The sequence below is a fragment of the Solanum stenotomum genome, chromosome 1 (assembly GCF_019186545.1).
Source record: "Solanum stenotomum isolate F172 chromosome 1, ASM1918654v1, whole genome shotgun sequence".
In the NCBI taxonomy this organism is placed as follows: domain Eukaryota; kingdom Viridiplantae; phylum Streptophyta; class Magnoliopsida; order Solanales; family Solanaceae; genus Solanum; species Solanum stenotomum.
In genome coordinates, this window is record NC_064282.1 from 7,602,709 (window position 1) to 7,627,681 (window position 24,973).

The 24,973-nt window shown below is 31.5% G+C and overlaps 3 protein-coding genes, 1 long non-coding RNA gene and 1 other non-coding gene across 8 annotated transcripts; 2 read left to right on the forward strand and 3 right to left on the reverse strand.

The window, feature by feature from the left end:
• Nucleotides 1–1,221: 1,221 nt before the first annotated feature.
• On the forward strand, nt 1,222–9,265 carry LOC125877238 (cocosin 1-like). 4 transcript variants are annotated; one of them, XM_049558599.1, is made up of 3 exons: nt 1,222–1,490; nt 1,636–2,105; nt 8,511–8,771. In XM_049558599.1, the coding sequence occupies exons 1-3, from the start codon at nt 1,289–1,291 to the stop codon at nt 8,769–8,771; spliced, it is 933 nt and encodes a 310-aa protein (XP_049414556.1). In that variant the 5' UTR covers nt 1,222–1,288. The 4 variants fall into 4 exon arrangements, with proteins under 4 accessions (XP_049414556.1, XP_049414545.1, XP_049414552.1 ...); XM_049558588.1 differs by lacking the exon at nt 8,511–8,771 and adding an exon at nt 2,493–2,865 and having other exon boundaries at nt 1,636–2,362; XM_049558595.1 differs by lacking the exon at nt 1,636–2,105 and adding an exon at nt 8,845–9,265 and having other exon boundaries at nt 1,230–1,490; nt 8,041–8,767.
• LOC125877265 (uncharacterized) lies at nt 2,199–8,762 on the reverse strand. Its single transcript, XR_007447594.1, has 2 exons — nt 8,682–8,762; nt 2,199–2,276 (listed from the first exon to the last, which is right to left on the reverse strand). It is a non-coding gene; the product is annotated as an uncharacterized LOC125877265 (long non-coding RNA).
• Nucleotides 9,266–16,056: 6,791 nt separating the features above from the next.
• Nucleotides 16,057–18,274, forward strand: LOC125877217 (pentatricopeptide repeat-containing protein At3g62890-like). The gene has a single exon (XM_049558563.1). It carries the CDS (start codon nt 16,124–16,126, stop codon nt 18,008–18,010), a length of 1,887 nt encoding a protein of 628 aa, XP_049414520.1. The 5' UTR covers nt 16,057–16,123; the 3' UTR covers nt 18,011–18,274.
• Nucleotides 18,275–18,838: 564 nt separating this feature from the next.
• On the reverse strand, nt 18,839–18,923 carry TRNAM-CAU (transfer RNA methionine (anticodon CAU)). The gene is given in 2 exon segments: nt 18,839–18,874; nt 18,886–18,923. It is a non-coding gene; the product is annotated as a tRNA-Met (tRNA).
• Nucleotides 18,924–19,602: 679 nt separating this feature from the next.
• On the reverse strand, nt 19,603–23,745 carry LOC125877257 (uncharacterized). Its single transcript, XM_049558607.1, has 7 exons — nt 23,461–23,745; nt 22,032–22,131; nt 21,793–21,913; nt 21,574–21,695; nt 20,212–20,333; nt 19,973–20,132; nt 19,603–19,895 (listed from the first exon to the last, which is right to left on the reverse strand). Exons 1-7 carry the CDS (start codon nt 23,585–23,587, stop codon nt 19,781–19,783), a joined length of 867 nt encoding a protein of 288 aa, XP_049414564.1. The 5' UTR covers nt 23,588–23,745; the 3' UTR covers nt 19,603–19,780.
• Between the last annotated feature and the right edge of the window lie 1,228 nt (nt 23,746–24,973).

Consider the following 24,973-nt stretch of genomic DNA (forward strand, 5'->3'; position numbering starts at 1 on the left):
TATAATATGGAGGTTTATTTTTCTAACTATATTTGTTTTAATTGTAATGATTTCCTTTTATATAATCAAACTATAAGAAGTTTGACTAACAATTTACTATTTATTTTTTTATCATATTGATATGCAAAAAAATTTATAACTTGTAGTACTTTTCGTATAGTTTTTGATTATTTTTTTTTAAATATCAAAAATTATTGTAATCTAATTTAACTTTGAAAATTAGTCAAATTGACTTTCAAACTGTATAACATGACAAATAAAAGTAAACGGAGAAAATAATGTTTAATTTTCAAAAAATATTTATCTAGATTTAAATAACTTAATAAATTAATGTTATATTTATTTATTTCTTAATATATAGGATATTTAATAAAAAGTCATGGCACGTACTTTGCACCAACCTAGGTAGAAAGTCTTATGATATGATACAGGACCCCCGCCCCCCCTCCCCAACCATCCCCCACCCTCCTTATTTTTGGACCAATGTAATGCCACGACTTATATTAAATTAATATATCAAAGATCTGATCGTATATCTGACAAAAGATCAATATTAGCTGTCATAGCAAGATAACATTTTGTCCGATTGTTAGAAATATTTAAAAGAACATTTTAATATTTAAATTTTACATATTTTTATTTTAAAATTACAAGATTTTTTTATTTTTTTTCTTATACTTTGTGTAAAATTAAATCAGTCAAACAAGTTAAAATTTAAAAAATATTATTATTGCGTATATGTACAGCATGTTGTACGTATCTGTGATTAATTGAGTACACGCATAACTTGAATACAATGGAATTGTATATGAATAAATAATTTTCAGCACAATATATTATTATATGAATGTATACAAAGACGTGTTGATTGAGTAAAGATATTCCATTTACTTGTATCATGATGAGAATGAGTTGATTTTTTAATTACTCCATATGATTCGTCGATTATTGAAAATGACATACCATATGATTAGTCGATTATTGAAAATGACATACTTTCATTTTTCTATAATTTTAAACATTAAAGTCGGGTTATTATTGTTATATCACATAAATATAACAATTAAAATATTCAATGATAATGACACACGATATTTGAAACCAAAAAAAAAAAAAAAGGAAAAAGAATATACCCATTATTTTAAGCAACAATTTTTTATTATACATCAAAGTGGTGGTGTGTGGTCTCTATAAAATGAAAGAGAGACACTTTAGAATGTGTACAACAATTTACCTTCTGTGTTAGTCTATAGTTTGAGTTTGCGTTTTGAGAAAGAAAAAAATATCGATGGATTTAATATTATCATCGAAAAAAGCCGATAAAACAATAGTGGAAGTTGAAGGAGTTGGTGGATACTACACTTGGTCAAGTAGCCAATTTGCTGTTCTTAGCCAGAAAAAAATTGCTGCTGGTTTATTAGTTCTTCAGCATCGTGGCTTTGCTTTACCTCACTATGCTGATTCCTCTAAAATCGCTTATGTTTGTGAAGGTATGACATACATATATACATTTTAGTAATGTTGGTTGCGGATCTAGAATAAAAATAAGAAATTATGAAACAAGAAAAGATGTATTCTTTTTGAAACAGACTAAAGACGAAATAATTTCATAACACATATATTTCATTTTCACAGGTGAATGCACTGCTGGACTGATCTCACCAGAAGATTCAAAAGAAGAAGTAGTTAAAATACAAAAAGGGGATACCCTACCAGTTACTGTGGGAACAGTATCATGGTGGTACAATGCTGGTGACACTAAACTCACTATAATTTTCTTGGGAGAATCGTCTGAGGATTATACACCTGGAGAATATTGTTATTTCTTTTTAACTAGTGCAGCTGGTATGCTTAACGGATTCTCTAATGAATTAATTGCTAAATGTTTTCACATGAACAAAACTGAATCTGAAAAACTTATGAAAGATCAAAGTAGTTTAAATCTTTTGATTAAGATAAATGAAAGTATACAAATGCCAAACTCATCCAACAGCGCGAAACGCAAGTTGGTTTACAACTTGGATGGTGCAAAACCTTGTGTTGAGGTTAAAAATGGTGGACATTTATCTTCGGTAAGTGGTAAGAATATAGCGTTGCTTGGAGAGGTTGGATTAAGCGCGAATCGCGTAGTTTTGGAAGGTGGTGCTGTACTTGGTCCGATTTTTACTGCAGATTGGTCCATTCATTTGAGTTATATAACGAAAGGGAGTGGACGTGTTGTAATTGTGGGACTGTTTGGTAAGGTTGTGTTGGATACTAAAGTGGAAGAAGGTGAACTTTTTTTTGTACCAAAATTCTTTCCATTTGTTGTGGAAGCTGATGAAGGAGGAATCGAATTCTTTTCCCTGAAAACATCGTCAAAGTAAGTATTCATATCATTTACCTAAGATAATATATGTAATATTTACGTTACATCTTGGGGCTAAGGTGAGTGACAACTAACACATGCAAATAATTGACATGATATTATTGTACTATATATGTATTTGCAGGCAAACATATGGAGAATTATCAAGTGGGAAAAAATCAATTTGGGAAGCAGCATCTCCATCGATTTTAGAGGCTTCTCTTAATATGACTCCAGATTTGATCAAGTCATTCAAGTCTAAGATTGCTAAGGGTGCCGTGATTGCCCCACCTTCAACTATTTAACTAATTACATATTATAATATGTAATAATTCTATGCTTGAAAATAACATCGACGGTGAAGTCGATATATTTAAACTATTCTACTTTATTCGAAGATCATATGGGAGTTTTTGTTTTAGCTTTTCTTGAATGCAAGCTTATATAAGCTGTTGTGTGTGTCATGTCAGTGTGTATTTATATGAATGCCTTCTTAAGAATAAAAGAAAAATGAACTCGCTACTTCTAATTTGTACGTCCAATTGTTGGTTCATGTTTACATATTGTTAAATTAGTTTCTTTTGAGGCATAATTTACATTTTTATGATAAGCCCTTAGAACTGCCCCACAAATATGCCCTGCCAATCTTTGTTAAAATTTATCTACCTACTTTTACTACTAAGAAATCATATATATATATATTTCCTTTTAATTTATTTCTTTTCAAAACTACTCTTCCCCTTCCATGAAAAGTTGTGACTTTTATAAAAGATTGTGACGTTTATGAAAGGTTGTGACATTTTCAAAGGGTTGTGACTTTTTCAAAGAGTTGTGACCTTTCCGATAAGGTACAATAAGCATTTGTTCACACTACCCTTTGTTGTCTATAAATATAGAGATTTCCTCTCATTTTAAAGCAACAAAAATTCTAAACTACTTCTTCTTCTGCACAATTAAATATTCATGTACTTTGCTCCTGTTGAGTGGCTTACTGACACCATTGTTTTTGTATCAATACGTTGGTGAATAAAATCGTTCCTTCCTGAGAGGATCTAATTCCTTAAACCTAGGGCATTAGAGGGGAATAATTTTCTTAAGGGGACAATGTGCATTCGGTGGACTTGATTTTTTCCTTTCTACTTCATTCTATTTTTACATTTCCTGGTATTTTTTTACAGTCATTAATTTATGCTTATGATATTAATTGTTGTTTTTGAGTACATGTTTTAAACACTAATGTTTATGTTTCTGCAAAGTTATTATCTCCAGTTATATTGAACATATACACATATACTAGTAATTAGTAGGTATATTCATTGTGCATAAAATAATTATTGTACTCAGTTTCAAGAATTCATGTTTTGATAATCTATATAAAATTCTATAACTTAAAAGTACTATATATAAGCTTACATATTATCTATTTTTACATAGATATGAAGTTTCTCACTTATCATTTATCAATTGAAGAAATTCATTATGCAAGTTCAAAAGTTATAATTGTTTTCATTTCAAGCGTAATTTCTTTTTTGAATTTGTTGACAAATTTTTGAATTTTTCCCTAAAACATATATCACATTTGTATAATCTATGCAACTTAAATGTGTTTTTTTCTTATATATATATATATATTCTTATTTTTTTCTTTATTTTCCTTTTAATGTTGATTAAAGAACCAATGATTTATTATTTCCTCAATAATTCATTCATTAGAGGTTCTTGAGTTATGTAATAATGACAAAAGTGATATAGTATTTTTTTTTTTAAAAGTATGTGACTTAGATTTTGTCCGTCGACGTTTTTTATAAATCAATATATTCCTACGTTTCAAAACTAGTGGCCTAGGGAAAAGGACAGGCATATCAAAATAAATACTTTTAATTATGTGTGATTTCGGATTAGGCTTTAAATCCAACACCGCATCCCCCTCCATCCGTTCATTTTTTGCTATATCTTTTTTAGATTTTATTTATGAAATTTAACTAAATATATTATCACTCTCGCTGTGATTGTCCTAGCAGACCCAAATTTAATCAATTTGGCCAGTCATGGTAGCAATAATGAATTCCAAGGGGTCGCTTGGTTACTAATTAAAGTTATGCATGTATTAGTTATATATGTAGATATAGATATTAATTATGTAAGTATGAATTATGTATGTATCAATTGTGTAAATATTATTTATTTAAAATTTATTGAATATTTAATTTGTTGTAAATTAATATACATTATTTACGAATAAATAAGTAAACAAATTAGATTGACTCGATCAATTATTGTTAGTGTACACTAACATCCAAAAATATGTAACTAACACCCGTACTCTCTGTCCATTTTTAATTATCATATTGTATTTTTTGAAAGTCAATTTGACTAATTTTCAAAGTTAATTAATTCGATATTTTGAATAAAAAATTAAGATATTCAAAAACTATAAGAAAAGTATTATAAATTGCAATTTTTTCATCTCAATATGATAAAAGAATATATCGTAAAATGTTTGTCAAATTCATATAGTTTGACTCTAAAAAGGAAACATTGACAGTTCAAAGTGGACGTAAGGAGTATAATTAAAACTAATCAGTGACTTGATTAGTATCCATCACTGATTAGTTGCCGATGGAAAGACTTCCAACTCATCTTTAAGAAAAAAGAAGAAGATAAATGAATAGTATATTTTTTTTTATAAAAGTACACATAAAAGATTTTGAAAGTAAATTGATAAGGATAAATATATACTTTTATTATTTTAAAATTCATGTATAACTAATACCCAACTTATTTCACATTCTACCCAATATAACATGATACATAAATTTCTTCGTAAGTTATTTGAATATTAATTATAAAGAATAACTAAAACACAATCAAACATTATATAAAACTAATAAATATATATCTTTCATACAACATTTAAAATTACTAACTAAATACTCCCTTCATCCATTTTTATTTGTCATGGTTTTCTTTTCTAGAGTCAAACTATAAGAACTTTGACTAATATTTTATGATGCATTTTTTCATCGTATTGATATGTAAAAAAATTATAACTTATAGTACTTTTCGTATGGATTTTGAATATCTAAATTTTTTGTTTAAAATATCGAATTAATTTAATTTAATTTAACTAAAATTAGTTAAATTGACTTTTGAAAAATGTAACATGATAATTAAAAATAAACGGAGAAAATATATACTATAAAATTAATACATGAACAATGAAGTTATATAGGGACTAAGGACGGAAAATAGTAGCTGGACAGAACATGCTAAATTAAAATGGGGCCAATTGACATCCCACTATGTATGTATAGCTGTAAAAGAACTCTCAATTATATTAGAGAAAAGATATAAAGTCATTAACTCATTATCGAAGTTATTTTGAATTTTCAAAAAGATACTTTAATTTTGCATTCGTCTTATTATTTCATTAAACAATTTTGAACATATATTATTACATCATTTTTCAATCAGCTCCAGATTTTAAGAAGCAAGTGTTCACACACCAATCATTACATGACACGTGTTAATTTAATTAATTTTTTTTTTTTTCATTTTAAGTTTTTTCTTTATTTCTCTCTCTTACTTTTTGACTTATTATAATTTTAATTACATCTTAAATTTCACTTCAACTTCCACCTCCCACTTTCAAAGGACAGTTGCTCATAACCCTCTCACTATCATGTAAACATATATAATTCGGAAAAGGGCCAAAACTACCTTTGAACTATATTAAAAGGTCTAAAAATACCCTTCATCCATCTTTTGGTTTAAAAATACCCTTCATCCATCTTTTGGTTTAAAAATACCCTTCATTCACCTTTTTGGCACACCTATACCCCTTCACTCACCTTTTTGGCTCACTTACATCCTTTCATTCAAAATTTTGACTAACTTATACCTTTAAGACTAACATCAAAGTTTATTTTGTTTTATTTTTTGAAAAATTATTATTTGTCATTTTCTTATTAGATAAAATAAAAAACTCATCTCGATTAGTTTTTTTTTTCCCATAATCTATTCAAATAAAAAAATATATACCTCTTCAAGCCCCTAATTTTATTTTATTTTTAAAAAATCTAGTAATTTTTGTATTTGCTCTAAAAATAATTTTGAAAAAGTTTTTTTAAAAAATAATTAATAAATTATAAGAATATTAATAGTGCCACACTATCTATATTCCTTTTTTTAAAAAAAAAAATTGTAAACTTAATTTTTTATGCTAATCTGTGATAAATACTTTTCAAAGAAGAAATTCCACAAACAATTTTACTTAAAAATTAACTCATTAAAAAAAAAAAAAAAAGCAGATGGGCGGTCGTAGCCATAGGGAAAATTTAAGTAGGAAAATAGAGAAAAATGTGTTTAATGTATTTATGGATAAGATAATATATTGTTATGATTATGACATAATAAATTTATTTATAAAATATTAATCATCTATATCGTGTTTAGAATCTTGATTTAATTAATTAAATATTAGCCGTTAATTTTTTCTTATGTCATGAGTCTTCAATCTAAGTAAAAATTTGAGGAAATGGATAGGAGTTGGATTCAAAAATAAATAAAAAATAAAAAACTACAATATTTTTTTTTATATAAAAAAAATTGGGATCTTGAAGATGTATATTGCTTTGGTTTGGATAAATAATGAGAAATAATCTAATTGAGGTGGGCTCTTTATATTATCCAATAGGAGAATGACACATAATAAATATATTTTAAAAATAAAAAATAAAGAGAGAATTGTTAGTTTCAAGGGTATAAGTGAGCCAAAAAGGTGAATGTAAGGGTATTTTTAGACCAAAAGATGAATGAAGGGTATTTTAAAACCTTTTTCTATAGTTTAGGAGTATTTTTGGCCCTTTTCCGTATATAATTTGATTGATATTTGGCTGAATTTATATGATATAATTTAATTCGACATATATAAAAAGTGGAATAATAATTATGATATAATTTAATTCGACATATATAAAAAGTGGAATAATAATAAATCAAAGTGTCAAAATATAATTTAAGAAATATATGTATTTGGTCTTATTTAGTTTATATGACCACTTAATAGTTGAAAGTGATATGACAAAATTATTTATATGACCACTTAATAGTTGAAAGTGATATGACAAAGTTATTTTTCTTTAATTTATTACAAAATACAAAAAAATTGTTAGAAGTTGAAGATCAATAATTGATTACTTACTACTCCTAATACCTGCGGCCTCTATAAATAGAACGAGACAGCTGAAGAATATATGAGCATAGAACATCATATTTACCTACAATATAGTTTGAGTTTGTGTTTTTTTAGAATAACTAAAAAAAATATCGATGGATTTGATATTGTCATCGAAAAAAGCCGATAAAACTATAGTGGAAGTTGAAGGAGTTGGTGGATACTACACTTGGTCCAGTACCCAATTCCCTGTTCTTAGCCAGAAAAAAATTGCTGGTGGATTGTTAGTTCTTCAGCCTCGTGGCTTTGCTTTACCTCACTATGCTGATTCCTCTAAAATTGGTTATGTTTGTGAAGGTACGTAGGACATACATATATATATATATATATATTTTTTTTTTCATAATATAGATTTACGCAAATCTAGAACATGTCAGGTAGAAAGTTCATTTTAATTAAAATGGCTAAGAAAACGTAAGACAGAGTAATATTAATTACTTATATTTCATTCTCACAGGTGAATGCATTGCTGGACTGATATCACCAGAAGATTCGAAAGAAGAAGTTATAAAAATACAAAAAGGGGATGCCCTACCAATTACTGTGGGAACAGTGTCATGGTGGTGCAATGCTGGTGACACTAAACTCAAAATAATTTTCTTGGGAGAATCATCTGAGGACTATACACCTGGAGAATTCTGTTATTTCTTTTTAACTAGTGCCGCTGGTATACTAAATGGATTTTCTAATGAATTAATTGCTAAAACATTTCACATGACCCAAACTGAATCTGAAAAACTTGTGAAAGATCAAAGTGGTTTAAATATTATAATTAAGGTAAATGAAGGTATACAAATTCCAAATGCGTCCAGCAGCGCGAAACGCAAGTTTGTTTACAACTTGGATGGTGCAAAACCTTGTGTTGAGGTTAAAAATGGTGGAAATTTATCTTCGGTAAGTCTTAAGAATATACCGTTGCTTGGAGAGATTGGATTAAGCGCGAATCGCGTAGTTTTGGAATGTGGTGCTGTACTTGGTCCGATTTTTACACCTGATTCGTCTATTTATTTGAGTTATATTACGAAAGGGAGTGGACGTGTTGTAATTGTGGGACTGTTTGGTAAGGTTGTGTTGGACACTAAAGTAGAGGAAGGTGACTTGTTTTTTGTACCAAAATTCTTTCCGTTTGTTGTGGAAGCTGATGAAGGAGGAATTGAGTTCGTCTCCATGAAAACTTCGTCCAAGTAAGTAATATAACTAATTAATTAAGATAAGGACGTTAAACAGCTCACCTAATTAATGTTTTACGATATATTTGCAGGGAAGTATATGGAAAATTATCAGGTGGGAAAAAATCAGTTTGGGAAGCAGCATCTCCATCAATTTTAGAGGCCTCTCTGAATATGACTCCGGATTTGATCAAGTCTTTCGAGTCCAAGATTGCTAAGGGTGCCGTCATTGCCCCACCTTCAAATGTTTAAGTAATTACTTGTTACATAATTATAATAGTATTCTAATATGCTTGAAATAAGATCGATGATCAATATGTGTGTAAAAGATTATATGGGGGCTTTTGACGTTTTAGCTTTTCCTTAATGCGAGCTTATATGCTGTTGTGTTTCATCAATATATATATATATATATATGTGTGTGTTTAATTAAGAATAAAATAAAAAGAAAATGAATTTGGTACTTGTAATTTGTATGTCCAATTGTGAGTTCATGTTTACCTATCTTATTAATTATGCCTGCCTGTAAACCATACTATAGTGTATATATGAAGGGAAATAAGACTGCATTTGTCACTTGCAATTGACCAGCATAAGACGGCTAGCTGCTTAGACTAGCAAAAGTTACATTAAGTTTCTGTTAAAATTTAGGCATCTACCACTTCTTAGAAAAATAAAAGGAAATATACAAGATCTTCGTTATATCCTGAAGGAAATTGCTTGTATTTTCTGAATATATATATATATACATTATCTCTTTAAGAAAAGTGATGCTTCACGCTTCAAAATCATCTTCTTTTTTAATCATATACTTACCAAGCATTAAACACAAATATTGTATAAAATTAATAGATGAATAACTTTTATTCTATTCACAAATCAAACAAATAATAAAATTAATATATATGAATAATCAAATTATTCATGTATTAGGCCGAGCCTTATACATCAACAAAATGTGTCCTAAAAAATAGGAAAAGTTTTTTTTTTTTTTAAATGAACACTTAAAAGCAGGATAGAGTAAGATGGGACGGAAAAGAGCAGGTGCATGGGCGCAACGTGCTAAAATAAAATCGGACCATACTGGTTGCCATCCCAACAAAATAAGAGGGAATTATAATGTGGCGAATTCAATCCTCATTAATAAGGTGGGTAGTAGCAGATCAAGAATTGTCATTAAGGTTATCAATGGTTATAGTAAAAACATATAATTATGAGGCTAGTAGCTAGGCCTAAAACACACAATCTCAAAAAATTATAATACTACCCTAATAATGTCATTTTTAGCTTCTACTTTTCTCCCATTCTTTCCTTACTTCCTGCCCATCACTTTAAAAGTTTGTTCATTTTTGCTTCATTTAGTTTTTTCTACTCTTCCAAACAATTTATTGCTATCCACACATTCATAAATAGATGATTGTTACACGTAACTATATGTTGTGTCGTAATTTTACTAACCTTAGCAAAATCACTATTTTGAAATGTTCTAAGTATAAAACAATTTGAGAAATACTTAAAAAGAGTCGCCACTTAATTTTTAAAAGAAATTAAGAAAACTTATAATTTTCAAAGATTTAAACAGAAAAATCATTTGAAAATACCAGAGGGGGTTCGGGGTTCAATTTACACTTCGAGAAGGGTTTAAGCATTCGAAGTGCCCGCTAACATGCGGTTGACCTGCGACTTGACTAAAATATATTTGACTATTATTAGGAAAATAACGATTTAACATAAAATAATAACTTACAATATTTGATTAATTTTGGAAAAATAATTAAATAAATTATGCATTTTATATTATTTTATTATTTAGAGAAAAGGGATCCCAAAAATGATACATTTGAATTAAATTGCAAGTGATTAGAAAATTAATAAAACCAGATTAATTAGAATTTATTTAATTCATTTTAAAATAATAATTTAAACCAATTTAATATATTAAAGAATGAAAATCATTTTAAATTAATTAAAGAATAAAAATTTTGACTAACCTTTTGAGCAAATGACTAAGTATTATTATTATTATTATTATTATTATTATTTTATTTTATTTTATTTTATTTTAATTGATGAAAAATGACTTACATTTTCCGAGTTTATTTGAGAAAAAACACTTAAACATCAAAACATTTAAAATGAGTTAGAACGTGATTTGGATGAAAAGTGTTAAATAACAAATCTTTTTAAGAACAACGATTTAACTTGATTAACGATATAAAAATTGATTGGTATTTGATTAGTAAAATAAATGACCACAACACAAAAGAATATTTAAAACAAACCAACACTAAGAAATAACTCATCTTTGGGGGATCTAATTAGGCTAATTAAAATGAATTATAGTTAGAATTAAATAAAATTAGTCAAGCATAAGCAAATCAATTAAAAGAGTAAAAGATATTAGGAAATTGGGCCAATTTTGCTGTAAATTCTGGGGATTTTACTCAATCCCCTTTTTGGTATACATCAGCTGTATATCGGTGTATATTGATGTATACAACCCTTTTTTCTGCGTTCCGGGACCTGTACGTCAACTCCAAAGACCTGTTCTTCAATTTCTCAAGGTTGAATGACTCGATAAAAGAAAGAATTTTGAGCCTTCACGGCTCTCCCGAAATGCAAGAAAAAGATAGGAGTTCGTAGTTAACTCGGATAGATTTCACATGCAACCAAAAATAATAATGAGGAGTTAGAACCTCGAAATAACAAAAAGAAAAAATAATAATAATAATAAAATAAAATAAAATAACATATCTAAGTATCACGTTGACTCTTAGAATATTATAGCAAAATGAGGTCGATCAAACTAAATACTGAAGATCTAAATGAAGGGGGACAAATTCATGAGAAAAAAAAAACTAGTGGCCTCAAATCAGGCTAATAAGCAAAGTAATGCACATCCAAGCTACTGTTCCGTATAAGTACATTAAAAATGACTGCTAATAATATAAATAAATTAACTAATTAACCTACTATGCCATGAGCATTACGGATGATTAGCATTATAACAAAATAATAATAAAATAAATAAATAAAATTTAAAAAAAAATCCTTCAACTTCCAAATTCCCAGAAATCAAATTAATAATGGAATGACATTCAAAAATGAAGACAAGACGGAGACAGGAAGATGGAAGCATGCTGAAAATTATAATACATACGATATAATATATCAAAAATTGGCGAGCTTCAAATTACGAGGGACAAACCAACGAAAATGCAAACCCAGAAGTAACATGCTCAACCAATGTCCAAACTAGGATAAAATTAAACATAGATTTTTAGCTATTGTTAACTTATCACTACCGGTGGCAACAAAACAAGTGATTCAAATATGAAACAAGAAAAAAAACAACTCGCGTGATCTAAATGGAGAGGTGAAGGAACACTTGACTCTATCATAAGCTAAAACAAATACGGACATCACCATAAGACAACATAATCTTTCAACGCAAAGATTAATACACAAGAAGTACTCGAAACTCAAATAAAACAAAATCACTAACTTATATTAAACCCAAAACTAACCCAAAATCTCCAATCCATGATATTGAAAGCATAAATACTAATGAATCTGTGCAAACAAATATATAAAAAAAAATCAGCATGATTAGCATACAAGAGAGAACTAATAACTACAGTAACTAACTAGAGCTAAAATAAGGATTAAAAAAAAACCAATCATGAATCTTTGCAATCCACTGTATGTGAATAATTTCATTATGCAAAACACCTCGTCAACTGGCCACAGTACAACATAAATAGAAGCATTGCAAGACTTCAAAAATACGAAAGTCCGGGCATATATAAAGCCTAATAAAAACAGGACAGTGTGAGGAAATAAAGAGAATTGGGTTTACCTTTTTCGGAGCAGCGTTCCGGGAACCAAACGAGCCGGAAAGTAATGAGTTTTCACCACCAAAGCACGACTCGAAGAACCGCGAATGAATCAAAACAAAACAACGAGAATAAAGACTGATCGAAATCTCAATTTCGGTCTCTCTGTAACTTTCAAAAACTTTTGGTTCAAGTGTATTTCTTTCTCTCAAATACCTGCTAAGTCTCAATATTTTCTCCTAACCCCCTTTCTGATGAAGGCAGTGGGGGTTTATATATAGGGGAATTTGGGGTCGATTTAGAGGGGAAATCGGGTTGAAAAGATGGATCCGAATCCAATTTGAAAAATCAAAATCTCGAAGAGATCAGAAAAAATCTTCCATTGTACCAATTTTCAACGGAAAAGAGGGGAGAGGGGAAGTGGAGGACGCGATTTGCTGCGGGATTTCCGGTCTGAGCGACTGTCGATGTTGACGTTTACTAGCCTTCTGGGTTTCGTCTGGAAGAAGAAAACGAGCATGGGCAGTGGGGTCGGGGTGTTGTTGGAATCTCTGATTTGCAGCGAGGAAGACGAAGTTGGGCGGTGGGATACTGTGTATATACGTATGGGATGATGTATTGTATTGTGGATGTTTGGAAGCTGCTGTTGCACGCTGCTTGATGTATTGCTATTGAAAGAAATGCCTTATTACCGATGGGTTTTTTTTTGGTATTGTTAGTGGGCTGGGCTGATTGGAAGAAATGGGCTGGGATTTGGAGTAGTTAACTGGAAATTAGAGGCATCAATGGACTAAATTGCAATTAGGAAATGGCCAATTGAATTACAAAATTATAGCTAATTAGAATTAGTACATTAGCCAAATCGATTTTATTTGGTGAATTCGGCTAATAAAATAAGATGAATTAATATTAATTAATTAACGAGCTTCTTAATTTTAACGAAATAAAATAATTAACTTAATTATAAACTAATGATTTAAAATTATAACCATAACTTAAACTAAACTAATTTAATAAAATACTTACTAAAGTTAAAATCTTTTGAGATGATTTTCGAAATGTTTACAAAATATACTAATTATATACAAAATTATATAAAACATATATTTTACTTAAAAATGATAAAGATGACAAAATTAATTAGAAGTAACTTGAGAAATATTTTAAAAGTTATAAAAACTAATTATTTTAAATCATTTGGAATTTAAGAGCTCGGTGATTAATCTATACTATGGAGGTCCAAAATTGGGTGTCAACACTATATATTATAAATAAAAAATGCAAAAATTAAAAGAGTATGAATATAAAAAAAGTAAGTATCAGTAATCATTTCTTGTGAAGTTATTACCATATATATATTGGGCAATATTTAAATACTATATTTTTCCCTTTTTAGATATTAATATTTAAAATTTACTATCATAAACATTTTAATATTTTATTTTACACATGATTATATAATTTTTGAATAAATTTGTTATGGAGGATAATTTGATAAAGATCGTACTGCTATAAGTAAAAATAATGTTGAGGTTATGAGTAAAATGTTATTATAAAGAAAATAAAAGATAATATAAAAAATTAGTTCCATAAAAAAAAATACTCAGATTGTTATACTAAAATGTTATTTTAACAATTGATGGTTATAAAGAGATTTGACTATAAAATTGGAGGGGAACAAAATTATATGCATTTAAGTTGACCACATTGGCTCAAACGGATCAAATTATTTAGTATATGTTTGAGGCAAAATCTTACCCACTAAATTAACGTGAATAAAACTAAATAGTAGTCTAAAAAAGCATACAATTTTATGTATATAAATAATTCTAATATTTTTTTAGGATGGTCCTTAGCACGGGTGTTTATTATTGTTATATCACACCGAATGTGTTTCAGGGTAACAATTTAATGATAATGACACGCAATATTTGAAACTAAAAAATTGAAAAACATGAAAACCAACAAAAAAAAAATAATCTTTTGGAACCAAGGCAATCCACCACCTTGTCATGAGCATTCTAGCGTGAACCTTTGTAGAAAGTAGAAACCTAGTCATTAATTATGTAATAACTCGCAAATCATACAAAAGATATAAATCGTATATTAAACAAGCCCAAACTTTTTCATAATTAACATATTTATGCAAATCTAGAACATGCATGTTAGGTGAAAAGTTAAAAATTAAAAAAATTGTCAAACAAATGGAATAGTTCTAGCTATAACACCATATATATATATAAGTATATTATTTTATAACAGGTGAATGCATTGCTGGATTGATCTCACCAAAAGATTCAAAAGAAGAAGTTGTAAAAATTCAAAAAGGGGATACTATACCAATTACCGTGGGAACAGTGTCATGGTGGTACAATGCTGGTGATTCTAAACTCACTATAATTTTCTTGGGAGAATCATCGGATGAATACACACCTGGAGAATACTGTTATTTCTTTTTAACTGAAGCTGCTGGTATATATAATAAACGGATTCTCTAATGAATTAATTGCTAAATGTTTTCACATGAACAAAACTGAATCTGAAAAACTCATAAAAGACCAAAGTAGTTTAAACATAATTTGGGAAGCAGCATCTCCATCAATTTTAGAGGCTTCTCTAAACATGACTCCAGATTTGACTGAATCTTTTAAGTCCAAGATTGCTAACGGTTCATGAGTGATTGCTCCACCTTCAACTGCTTAAGTAATTACTACTTGTTAGACATATGAGTTTAACAAGTGTATAATACTATAGAAATATGTAATTCTAAGCTTGAAAATAAGACCGATGATGAAATGTCTCTGTGTGTGTGGAAACTTTGCTCTAGCTTTTCCTGAATGCATGGATGACTTCTTATATATAATATAAAAGGAAAATAAATCTTATTAAATTAGTGTGTACGCTGATCGATCTTTGAGGCACATTTTACATTTTTATGATAAGCTTATTAATTCTATGTCGGATATGTACAATAATGTATGTTGTTTATGTGTCAAATATGGATGTTATTGGTTATGAAATGAATGTATACGTCTGGAATGTATATATGGTGTATATTTACTGTAGTGATTGTGTGTCTTATATATCACTGAACTTACAGTGATATACACACGACATATGTAATATATGCAACGCTATTATTTGTATATTGACTGTATGTCCTACATCCACCATTCATTTTTGGCAAGTGGATGAGCTTTCAAAAGTATGTTTTGTTGGGTTAGAAATACTTATTGGTATAAATTTATTATCACACCGTGTTTAAAACAGTAAATCAGAATATCTAAGTAAACCGTAAAATAGAAAGTTATAAATAAGAATATCTAAGTGAACTGTAAAATAGAATTCTAAGTAATACTAGTGAAATTCCACAGTGGAGTTTGAAAGTAGAGAGACCGTTCTCAAAAGAATTCGGTATTCCAAATATTTTATAACAAAATATGGCGTGCGGAAAGTATATTTGAAGGAGAATAATCAAATGATCATATGAATTGGAAATGAACACTTCCATATTCTTGGAATTTTCCTTTGTTCAATGATAATGATGTTGAAAATCATTTTGCAACCATTGTACCAAAACTCATTCCCGCCATCTACATACGCACCCATTTTCCAATTCTTGATTGGCAAGAATTTTGTTAAACTTGGCCAACAAGTTCATGCTCACATGGCCGTTCGAGGGGTTTTCCCCAATGGATTAGTCGCTGCCAAAATGGTAGCCATGTATGCCAGCTCCGGTGAAATCGACGCTGCCTCACGTATTTTCGATAATGCCACTGAACACTCTTCGCTTCTGTACAATGCCATGATTCGAGCACTCACCCTTTATGGGATTACCAAAAGAACAATAGAGATTTTCTTCCAAATGCATTCATTAGGCTTCCGTGGTGACAATTTTACCTTTCCCTTTGTTTTCAAGTCGTGTGCTGATTTGTGTGATGTTTGGTGCGGGAAGTGCGTTCATAGCTTGATTTTCAGGTCTGGATTTGTGTTTGATATGTATGTAGGCACTTCTTTGATTGATATGTATGTGAAGTGTGGTGATTTGATTGACGCTCGTAAACTGTTTGATGAAATGCCGGTGAGAGATGTGTCGACTTGGAATGTATTGATTGCTGGGTACATGAAGGATGGGTTATTCAAAGATGCTGAGGAATTGTTTGAGGAAATGCCAATTAGGAATATAGTGTCGTGGACAGCTATGATTTCTGGATATGCTCAGAATGGTTTAGCTGATGAGTCGTTGCAATTGTTCGATAAAATGTTGGATCGTGACTCGGAGGTGAGGCCTAATTGGGTGACGGTTATGAGTGTTTTACCTGCTTGCGCGCACTCGGCTGCACTAGATCGTGGGAGGAAGATACATAGTTTCGCTAGAGAGACGGGATTGGAGAAGAATCCTTCGGTGCAGACAGCTCTTATAGCCATGTATGCTAAATGTGGAAGCTTAGTTGATGCTCGTTCGTGTTTCGATCAGATAGACCCAAGGGAGAAGAAATTGGTTGCTTGGAATACAATGATTACTGCTTACGCATCCCATGGTTGTGGGCGGGAAGCTGTTTCAACGTTTGAGGATATGTTACGAGATGGTATACAGCCTGATAAAATCACATTTACAGGTTTGTTATCAGGTTGTAGCCACTCAGGTCTTGTGGATGTTGGACTGAGATATTTCGATTGTATGAGTTCGGTTTACTTTGTGGAGAAGGGACATGACCATTATGCTTGTGTGGTTGATCTTCTTGGTCGTGCTGGACGATTAGTGGAAGCATATAACCTCATTTCTCAAATGCCAATGGCAGCAGGACCAAGCATTTGGGGTTCCTTATTAGCAGCTGGTCGAAGCCATCGCAACTTAGAAATTGCAGAATTAGCAGCTAAAAAGTTATTTATCTTGGAACCAGACAACAGTGGGAATTATGTTGTGCTCTCTAATATGTATGCAGAAGCTGGAATGTGGGAGGAGGTGAATCACTTAAGGATCCAACTGAAATCACAACGTATTATGAAGAGTCCTGGATGTAGTTGGATTGAATTTGACGGGGAGGCCCATTTGTTCCTTGGAGGAGATACATCTCATCCACAGGCAGAGCAAATATACATGTTTCTGGAGGCACTGCCCGCCAAGATAAAAGCAGCTGGTTACATGCCAGATACTACTTTCGCTTTGCATGATGTGAGTGAAGAGGAGAAAGAGCAAAACCTAAGTAGTCATAGTGAGAGGTTGGCAATTGCCTTTGGCATTCTTAATACAAGCCCGGGTACAGTTCTCCGAGTGACAAAGAACCTTAGAATCTGTGGGGACTGTCATACTGCTATAAAACTTATCTCTAAGATATATGAAAGAGAGATCATTGTAAGGGATGTGAACCGGTTTCATCATTTCAAAGATGGTTCTTGTTCCTGCAGAGACTACTGGTGACTAAAAATGAAGATGGTAATACCTCTAATTTATCTGTTCATGTCAAGATCAGTTACAAAACTCAGATGAGAATTCTTGTAGTCGTTATGCATAACCATCTCGGAGACTACCAACTGTAATATCAGCCGTGTTCACTGTCCACACTTTGGAGGAAATTATTAAGCTCCAGTGGCATTGAATGTTCATTTGTATTGAAGCTATTTCCTCATTGAACTATCACCCAATGGGTGAATGACAAGCCTCAAAATGATGGAAGTTTCCTAAATGTTGCCAATGGGTGAATGACAAGCCTCAAAATGATGGAAGTTTCCTAAATGTTGAGGGTGAAGTATCTTTCTTGGAGGGATGTTGTTAAAAACTTTGTAATAATCAACTTTTGGAGAAGCCAGTTAAAATCTCACAACATGACTGGGAACAATTGTTGTTGAGACACCAAAATTGGGAACTTGTTTTGAGGATGTCATTCACTGTTACATGGAAGCTCAACATAACAATAAACCAGTAGACCTGGTATGGCCTTGGGGTATAGTAATGCTCTTGGTTACCTCGAAACATAGAGAAGATGAATGTTCCAGAGTCAATTTGTTGACCAAGATAGAGTATTGTACATTAAATTCAACAACTCGTCAAAGTGAAAATGATTGAAGAGTGGAATGTATGAGAATATAGGTCATTGGAATTGGATTATGTTTAAGGCTCTTACTTTGGACTATCATTTATAATAGAGGTTGTTCCCTTGACATATTCATCAATTGTACATGACTGTTTTCCTGGTAAGAAGACCCTGTTTGTCATTGAATAAACGGGAAATGAAAAAAAAGGTTTAGTTGGGGTGAGAGAGGCTCGAACTCTCGACCTCAGGATTACTCAGAAGCTATGAGACCTACGCGCTAGCCAACTGCGCCACCACCCCGTTGTTGATCTGCAACAATAATCAACATTCTTAAACGTAACAAAAGCATTCTAAAATTAAGAAAAAATATACATTAATTAATCATAATTATGTGACAAGTATATAACTATATATATATTCTCAACAGTGGCATATGCATTCAAAGACCCAAAGTTGCGCAATATTCCTGGAACCTTTTATTTTTTTAATCGAAGTAGCCAAAGACAACACAATTCCAGCCCGATAAGGTTCTTAGAAGTATCAATTTCAATCATAATAAATAAATAAAAAAACACACCTACTTGCATGATTTCTTTGAGAGGATAAGCAGAGTTTCAGTTACTACTCCTTACTTCATAAGAAATTGAAATTAATAGTCTATCCAGTTCCGTATTTCGTCAATACTTGCATTGGCCACAAGGTGGTCTATCATTGTATTAATTGAGTTGTGGGAGCATTTACTCCACGCTGTGCAGGCTCAGAAATTTCGCCTTCTTCTCCTACTCCCAAGTAAAAGTTAAATAGTTTATGTGATTTTCTGATAATAATTCACATGTGTTCTTTTGCCTCCCTCGCGATTTGATGGCTTTGCAGCAATCTGACAATTGCATGTTCAGTTCAAGTAATGTAAAGTTGGATTAGCAATATACAAGCACCACTGATACAGTACAAACAAGGTTCACCCCTCCACACATAATCAACATAGCACTAAATTTCTTTTATATATTAACACGTGATTTTTATACATTGTTCTTTCTGATGTACGGACAAGGTACCAGAGTAGTTGTTTTCCGACACTTGATTTAGCCTTTTCCCCCCCCCTGTTTATAAGCTAAAAGAGTTTTTGTGTCAATGAAATGACAACAAGTTCCCTCTCCTCAATGGGATTCCTCAACTGCCACACCCGAATAAGTACAAGTGAGACTATCCACTGCTGCTCCATTTTCTTTTGTTTTACTCCAAGATATTCTCCAACTTTGAAATAAACTGATCCTGTAGGAGAGTGAAACGGAATCATGAAGCTGAAAATAGAGATTCAGAGAGAGAAAGAAAGATGCATGCAACTGTACCGATTTGTTTCAATGTCCCTTTTCGCAAGCATTAATGTCAAGAAGACAGGCACCATTGCAGCACATAAGTGTTTGACTGTGTGGCCACTTACAATATGATAAGTCCAGTTGTAGATTGGCTTATCAGCTGCTTCTTCAATCTTCGCTAAAAGATAAAATCCTGCATTATGCAGAGAAATGTCATTTTCCATGCTGTAGGAATGAGGTCACAGAACCAAGAGGACAGAATAAATTCAAACCTGCAGCCCACAGCCAATAAGTGGAATGTGTGTACATCGGAGGTAGCAAAATAGCCATGAGTGGGATGGCTAAGCACGGTACAAATTGCACTGCCGCATAGGGACGGAGATCATCAAAGAACCTTCAGAACGAAAATGTACAATCACACAACAGTTTTAGCTGGAAAAAAAAAATGATATCAAGTAAAAAGCTCCAGTTATTTACTACAGATCTACACCATCCACTCCCCTCTAGCACACTTAGAAAATGAAAATGCAAGAAAAAGCAAAATCACATCCAATATATTATACTCTTGGATAAATAAAAACCAGAACTCAATTCAATAATCTTCCTAAGCCTAGCTCCAGTGTTCTACCAAGCTGAAACTCAAGGAGGATAGCTGGTTCCTAGTGAAGACACCTTCCTTAGCTCTATAATCTTACAATCTGTAAGGATAACATGATTGCAGAGATTAGTTCAGTTTTTTAGGAAAGCTGACACAGGAGAAGGAGTTGAACAGAGGAGTAGATTCTCCCATATGGAAAGTGGAAAAAAAACCAGGTAAATTCTCAGTAAAGGAATGCTATAATGTCCTGACCAACACAGTAACAAGGGAACTTGGAAACAAATCTGGAAAGGGAAACCTCAGAAAGTAGCTTGTTTTCTTGGATAATCACATATGATGCACTGTCTTATACTACCCTAATACACCTATTGAAAAGGGGACTTAAATATTTTTGAGAAAGAAAAGGGGACTTCAATATGTGCAGTAGATATAACTTATGCAAAACCAGCGATGAGAACTTTAAGCATATTCACATTGTTCTTTCAAGTGGCAGTTTTGGTGTTTGTTTCTGAACCATTTTGGTGTCATGGTGGGTGATGACTAAGGATGTTAGGCACTCCGGTAAGTATGGACAGAATATAAAGAAACCATTGAAATCAACATGGATGATAGTACGTCGGTACCCTTATGCACTCTATGGATCATCTGGAAAGGAAATACTAGTGTTTTGAAGGAAGATCTGAAGCTAAACAAAGTGTAAAATATAGAGGCTTACAAATTTTGGTATTTGGTTTAAATGCAAAGTATATATGGATTTGACAGTCTGATGAACTTCAGAACGCCTAACATACTCGGTAGTTTACTATTATGTAATTTTGTAATATACCCACTTGGTGTTGCATTTTTGAATAATGTAATTGTCTAAATTATCTAAAGAAAGAACGAAAAGAAGGAACATGGAAGGAGAGTACCCTCAGGGAATATTATATATCCAAGGATATACTCTGCAGTTCTTCAACTGTTTCTTTTTTCTTTAAAAAGTGACTTTTTTGGGGTGGGAGGAATTTATTAGCCATTGTTGAAATAAGAAGCTTACCTCCAATACATAATACTTACTACACCAGCAAGAATCAATGGAATGAGAGACACAGTTCCCTTTCTCTCATCTATTCTTTCAATAATAAAGATACCAATGATAGACGTAAATGCAACAGTCATCTACAACAGTAAGAGACGAGGTGTCAAAAATAGGCACACAGAAAAAACTTCAATAAATAACAGTTTGCTCCTAGCATTTAGTACTTAGATAACCTACTGGCAATCTGTCCCACACAAGACGAGCATCATTTGGCTTGAGATGATAGTAAGCAGACCCAAAAGCAACAGCTGCCACACCAATATAGAAGCACGTCCAACCCCAAAGCTCTCCTTGCAAGCTTTCGATGCACATGTCAAATGGAATAAGCTTTAAGTACTGGACATATATACTAGAATACAGAATCACAAAGTCAAAGCTTTAACCATCTTCAAACCAGATATATCTCAACAATTTACCTCAGCTTGAAATAGTTACCATGATGGCAAAGTACAAGACCTATCAGACCGATCACAAGAAAAGGGAAATTTGAGACCACATTCAGTGCATTGGGAATCCCTACATAAGAAAACAAAGGCATGAAAAATTCAGCAGCAAATTCTAAATGCATATATACCCACCAGCTAGCCAAGCAAAATGAACTGCTGACATGAAAACAGGACTACCAATATTAAGTACACGATTAAAGGTAAATCTGATATTACATATTGTGCAATCTTAATTAAGGTGAATTTCTGTCATAATGGAATTCGAACTTGTTAAATTTCACTGCATTGAAGAGCAAAGAGACAAAATATTTGCTATTTTAGCTCAAAAAATTACCAAATCCGAGTGGACACTTGTAAGATAAATCCAATAACATAATCAAGGACCTAGCTGTTTTTGGTTATTGATAACCTAGAGTTCAATTTGTGTCGCATAGTTACATAGTGGACAAAAAAAAAAAGAAGGAAAATTAAGTGTAGGGACAAGGGAGGAGATTATACCAAAGGATAGTTCACATTTGTCAATCAGTTAATACCTATATAATTGGGGCTTATCTGCAGAAACAAATCAATTTTAGATAGTCCCATCTAAGTTCACTATTAACCTTTAGGTACTTTTTGTGAGAACTATGGACACTATCGAATAGTGAGAAGTCTAAAACAAATTCTTTTATATACATTCAAACCACTATTGCTCATATTGCTCTTTATCAAGAAATCAAAGAAGCTATACAGGGGTTTTCTCGAGCCTATTTATATAGTACCTAACATAATTGTATGATACCAGTGGGAATTCGGACTCTCCTATTCAGTTAGGTCCACAATTCCAGAATTTATACACAAATTTTGATCGATAAACATAAGTTTTGCAATCATATGCTTCAGTGAAAAATCAGAGGAAAATTCAGCATATAACAGAGAGAACACAAGCATTCTGCTGCTTGCTTTGTCCTCCTGAGTATCTACTAGAAACTTTTTCATTTTCTTGTTCTTGTTTTCCATGAATCTGATTTAATCATGTTGTCACAAGCCCCAATCTCAGAAGTCCCAACTCCGAACAAGAAAATCATCATAATTATCATTATTTCGACATGAGATTGGATCACAACGGAAGAGATACAAAACCAATTGAAAAGATAAATATGTTACTGGCATTCATCATTCAGAACTAAAATTAAAACAACACATACATTTAACCATATTTTGACACTGATAAAAGTTGGAGAAGACTCCGAAGCAACTAGTGAACCAAGAAAACTAAAAAAAAAAAGCAACAACAGCCAATTCATGAATCATAACCTAGAACTCATAACAATATCGCAAACTGAAAACAGAAGATCCAATTTTAAAGAAAGAAATTGCATATACTTCAAATTACTAAAATATTTAATGATGCTTATACCTAGAAACTTGCGTTGATCGGCAAAATTATGATATTCTTGAGACTGAGGAATTGCTGGAGTAACAATCATGAGCACTATGAAGCAGACGATTGCAACTCCCCATGCCCACACACTTCTCTTCCTCATTTTCTTGGCGTTAATTGTGCCCTAATTGCGATGATGATGCTCAACCTCTCTTCTTCAGATAAACTTTTTTCAACGGAAGGAAACTTCTCCGCTAAGTCGCTTTTATACTTTCAGAAGCGTAATTTTTCCGCTTAACCCATTACCCATGTGAGTTTTGAGATCTTCCGGTTAGAGCTGTTTATTTTTAAAAATCGGAATTTTATTTATTTATTTCCTGAAAATATTCTCCTCTATTTTGGTAAATAAAAAATATTTCTGATTCATATTACTTGTTGTATTTATAATTTTGCACCTTCCTTAATATAATTGGCATACGAGGTGTGTGGCAATGAGGAAACACCAATGAGTTGGATTTACTTTAGTAGTACCAGAAAATGTTTTGGGGTTGAGTCGTGTTGGTGTATATGCATTTTATTATTTATTAAAATAAAATAGTAAGGGTATATGTTAGTGGGTATAAATTATGGTAAAAGACGAGTATTAGTTCTTGTAATTTATATGACCATAAGTTTTTGTAACTTTCACGGTCATTAGTTTCTTGTAATTCATATGATCATTAATATCTCATAACTTATATGGCATCTATCACAATTATCTACACATCATTCTACCTATTTGATTATATACAAGACTTTTTCACCTATAAATAGTGGTGTTTATTCCTTTATGAAGTATCTCACGAGAGATGAGAAATGTGAAATAATATTATAGTGTGTAGTGAAGGAGAGAGATCAGACAAAGAAAATATTTTTTAAGTCGTCTACCATATATAAAAGAGAGTATTAATATGTTGAAGGAATATTGCGTTATTTTTGTGGAGTATTGGACTCTTCAACTAAATACATTCGGAGTTGCTTGAGTTGTATGACGTTGTTGGACTATTGTATCCTGGAGGGGACAAGTCAAGAGTGAAATTGTTGGATCGATGTAGATTATGCAGCAGTGGCTTGAATCCCCTTAAAGAGAACGAAATATCTGTGTCTCAACCTATAGATTTGTTTATTCATTTTGTCATTTTATTTTCAACTTAAATTTATCTGCGATATATTACACTAACAAGTCGTTATAACAAAGGTGAGAAGGATCAATTGAAAGAAATAAAAAAGCATATGTGAAATTATCGTTCAATCGAATTTATGAGCAACAAATGACTTGGGACAATGTCGTGACAAAAGTAGGTGATTGCTTTGAAACAACAATTGACGGGGAAGTTGTAAGACAACTGTTTCATACTTTCTTAGTGAGTACATTTTTTATTGTGGTTCGACAAGAGGACCATCTTGTGAAAAAAAAAGAGGAAAAACTACCTATATAGACATACTATACTATCATATATACATATTTTATCTCTACTTTAAAAATATTACATAGAGTACCACTTTTTTA

Coding starts and splice junctions, on each gene's coding strand:
- LOC125877238 (XM_049558588.1), top strand. CDS start 1,289: ATGGATTTAATATTATCATCGAAAAAAGCCGATAAAACAATAGTGGAA. Junction 1,491..1,635: donor AATCGCTTATGTTTGTGAAG/GTATGACATACA, acceptor TCATTTTCACAG/GTGAATGCACTGCTGGACTG. Junction 2,363..2,492: donor TCCCTGAAAACATCGTCAAA/GTAAGTATTCAT, acceptor ATGTATTTGCAG/GCAAACATATGGAGAATTAT.
- LOC125877217 (XM_049558563.1), top strand. CDS start 16,124: ATGATAATGATGTTGAAAATCATTTTGCAACCATTGTACCAAAACTCA.
- LOC125877257 (XM_049558607.1), bottom strand. CDS start 23,587: ATGAGGAAGAGAAGTGTGTGGGCATGGGGAGTTGCAATCGTCTGCTTC. Junction 21,696..21,792: donor TTGTGTGGGACAGATTGCCA/GTAGGTTATCTA, acceptor TTACTGTTGTAG/ATGACTGTTGCATTTACGTC. Junction 20,133..20,211: donor TTATTGGCTGTGGGCTGCAG/GTTTGAATTTAT, acceptor TGCATAATGCAG/GATTTTATCTTTTAGCGAAG.